We start from the raw sequence: 3,671 nt of genomic DNA, 5'->3' as shown, positions 1-3,671 counted from the left end.
AAATAAAATATCAGATAAAATAACCTCCAGCAAGTTATTATCCACCTGTAGATTATCGACTCCAAAAATTTGAAAGGCTTAACAGATAGAACAGATATAGTGTTTGTCTTACTATCTAGCACATACTATTGTTTTTAAGTTTACCTTGCCAAACATGATAGTTATTTTACATACAATAACTTGTCACTCTTCAAATTCCATTATCATCGTGGTATAGTCAAAGAAATTAAATAGATTACATTGCATGCAACATGCGGTATTCTAATTACGTTATGGAAAAATCATATTCCAACAAACATGGACGTCATCTTCCCAATAAAATTTATCAGGAAGAAAAGAAGCATAGATTGAATTCTTTCTCAGGATCTCAATGTCAGGCAAATAAACGACTTTTTCCAGTATTTGAATTTTTGTTGATTATGTCATATGCCAATTTCACAAAAATAATGTGCATGGGTAGGTTTACCTACTCAATTTTCCTCCAATTAGATCATTTTTCCTAGCAATAGTCTAGTATTCCAGTTGAAAGATATTAGAGCTTCTCTGTTGTTCTAAAGTCGGCGCAGCTTCCAGAAGCTCTTGGCTCTATATATCCTGACAATTTAAAAAGATAAACAAGTGTGGCTGCATATGAGCATTGCATTTAGTTCAAATCATGGTTTATCAACTTTAGTAGACCCTTGTGGTCAGGCCCTTCCCCGCACCCTCGCATAGCGGGAGCTTAGTGCACCGGACTGCCCTAGTTTATGAATTTAGGACTGATTCAACTCATTGGCTTGTTATACCATGGGAAGGGCTAGGATGAACCACCTGATTAAAAAGGAGTTGAACGATTCATTGCTTTGACAAATGATACAATAATTCACAGAGGTCGTAATCCCCAAGTTAAACTTAGTAGCTATTCGACTGACTATTTCATCTCCTTACAGAAGTTGAAACGTTGCATTCATCTGTTGTCAAAGTGCCAACTAACCTCAACTAAATTTCCTTTCTTTATGTATATATGATTTGATGTTAACAGGTTGCTTTCTTGCTAGAGATGACCAAGGCTGGCTTCACTAATAAATAGGCCTTGAATTCCTGTGCTATTATTAGTACAGTGCCACACTATTCTTTGAATCAATTTTCAGTCTACAACACTATCCAATGGCTACCATGAAGTCTCAGTCGGAGTTTCTTACTCGTGTGACATTCTTGTTGATAATTCTGGTAGTCTTACCTTTTCCTTCTCATTCAGCTGATCCTGATCCACTGCAGGATTTCTGTGTTGGAATTCTGAACAGCACATCAACATCTCTTAACGGCTTTCCTTGCAAACCTGCTTCCGAAGTTACTTCGGATGACTTCTTCTTTGATGGTCTAGGCAAAGAAGGAAACACAGACAATGTATTTGGATACAGCGTGACCCCAGGAAGTGTTCATTCTTTCCCAGGCTTGAACACGCTAGGTCTCTCAATGAATCGAGTTGACTATGCCCCGGGAGGGTTGAGTTCACCCCATATCCACCCTCGTGCAACTGAGTCCGGGGTTGTCATCAAGGGGAAACTCTTTGTTGCGTTCGTGACAACGGACAACAAGTTCTATTCCAAAGTTTTGACTGCAGGGCAGATGTTTGTGGTACCCCGAGGACTAGTGCATTTTCAAATGAATGTTGGTAAGGGGAAGGCATTGACCTTCACAGCTTTTAACAGTCATTTGCCAGGCGCAATCGTCCTTCCAACTACACTATTTGCTTCGACGCCACCCATTCCCGATGATGTGTTGACTAAGACCTTCCAAGTTGAAGCAAGTGTCATTGATGGCATCAAGGGCAAGTTTGGTGCTTAAAACTCCATTGTCTCAGCAGTAAAAGCTATAACAGCTGAATAACAGAATGGAAAAGAAAAGCGTAAAATATAAACTTTTGCTCTCAAGTGTTAGCTGTGTATTTTGTCCAACCTTTCATCTGGCTCATAGATCTCCAGGTATGTATTGTGTAATCATCAATAATGCAGAAGAGCAACAAGAATTGTTATTAATTTCCTATGGACGTGTACATATGAGCTGTCCAATGATTCTGTTTGTTGGGAATAAACCCCTTACCAAAATAATATTCACGGTAATAAAGCGGAATAATAATGTAGCACCGAGATACGGTAATTAACAAGAATAAAAGAGTAACAATGACACCAAAATTTTTACGTGGAAAACCCTTCTGAATAAGGGAAAAAACCACGACCCCGAGAGGAGCAACTGATATCACTATAGTAAGGAATTTTACAACTTTGTAGGTCGGAGGTAAATACTCCAAAGACCACTACAACACTCAAAAGAAATAACCCTCTTTTGATATTCCCACCTCACTACAATATCGCTCACTCTCTATTTTCCTCACAGACTATTTTCTTATACCTTGTCTGTGAAACCTTACTCTTTCTTTCTCTCTTTGTTGGTGTGTAGAAATGAGAGTTGAAGCTCTCCTTTTATAGCCAAAGCTTCACCCTCTAAAGCCTACAATATTTGACAATTTACACACACTTTTCACAATTCAACAAAGTTGGCTACCAAACCAAAGAAATTCAACAAGGTTGGCTACCAAACCAAACTAATTCAACAAGGTTGGCTACCAACCAAACCAAGTCAACAAGGTTGGCTACCAAACCAAAGAAAACTCTTATTAGGCACATGCCTAATACTTCTTCAATGAGATGGACATCATCAATCTCCCCCTCCAGTCTCATTCATCTAGAGGAGGTAGCACTGTCTTCTAGTTTGAGTGCATGCCGACAAGTTCTTTGCATAGCTCGAACTTGTTCCTTGGTACCACCTTGGTCAGCATATCTGCGGGATTCTCACTTGTAGAAATCTTCAAGACTTTTAGAGATTCATCATCTACCATTTCTCGAATCCAATGATATCTCACATCAATGTGTTTGGTCCTTGCATGGTACATAGAGTTCTTGCTAAGGTCTATTGCACTTTGACTGTCACAATAGACGACATACTCCTTCTGATGCAATCCAAGCTCTTGAAGGAATCGCTTGAGCCATATCATCTCCTTGCCAGTTTCTGTAGCGGCAATGTACTCTGCTTCAGTTGTTGAAAGTGCAACGCACTTCTGCAACTTAGACTGCCATGATATAGCTCCCCCTGAAAATGTAAATAAATATCCAGTAGTAGATTTTCTGTTGTCAATGTCACCTGCCATATCAGCATCTGTATAGCCCTTCAAGATTGGATCAGATCCTCCAAAGCACAAACAATCTCCCGTGGTACCTCTCAGGTACCTGAGTATCCACTTGACTGCTTCCCAATGTTCCTTTCCAGGATTTTCAAGAAACCTGCTGACAACACCAACTGCGTGAGCAATATCAGGTCTAGTACATACCATTGCATACATCAAGCTTCCGACTGCTGAAGCATAAGGAACTTTAGCCATGTTCCCTTTCTCCTCCACTGTTGTAGGACACATCTTCTTACTCAACTTTAGATGACCAGCAAGAGGTGTGCTGACTGGCTTAGCATTCTTCATGTTGAAGCGTTCTAGTACACGTTCAATGTACTTCTCCTGAGATAGCCACAACTTTCTACTTGTTCTCTCTCGAACTATCTTCATCCCTAGAATTTGTTGTGCTGGGCCCAAGTCCTTCATATCAAATGACTTGGACAGATCTCCTTTCAACTTTGCTATC

General features: G+C 39.9%; 1 protein-coding gene across 1 annotated transcript; it reads left to right on the top strand.

Annotated features, from left to right (window-relative positions):
* The first annotated feature begins 1,057 nt into the window (after positions 1-1,057).
* On the top strand, positions 1,058-2,023 carry LOC104219808 (germin-like protein subfamily T member 2). Its single transcript, XM_009770551.2, has one exon. The coding sequence runs from the start codon at positions 1,147-1,149 to the stop codon at positions 1,825-1,827; it is 681 nt and encodes a 226-aa protein (XP_009768853.1). The 5' UTR covers positions 1,058-1,146; the 3' UTR covers positions 1,828-2,023.
* Positions 2,024-3,671: the final 1,648 nt, after the last annotated feature.

This window comes from Nicotiana sylvestris, chromosome 3, assembly GCF_000393655.2.
Source record: "Nicotiana sylvestris chromosome 3, ASM39365v2, whole genome shotgun sequence".
NCBI classification, from domain to species: domain Eukaryota; kingdom Viridiplantae; phylum Streptophyta; class Magnoliopsida; order Solanales; family Solanaceae; genus Nicotiana; species Nicotiana sylvestris.
The sequence above is the reverse complement of the archived record's forward strand: the minus strand, read 5'-3'. Positions and strand labels throughout refer to the sequence as shown.

Bases quoted from the DNA above. Each gene is read 5' to 3' on its own strand.
- LOC104219808 (XM_009770551.2), top strand. From the start codon at position 1,147: ATGGCTACCATGAAGTCTCAGTCGGAGTTTCTTACTCGTGTGACATTC.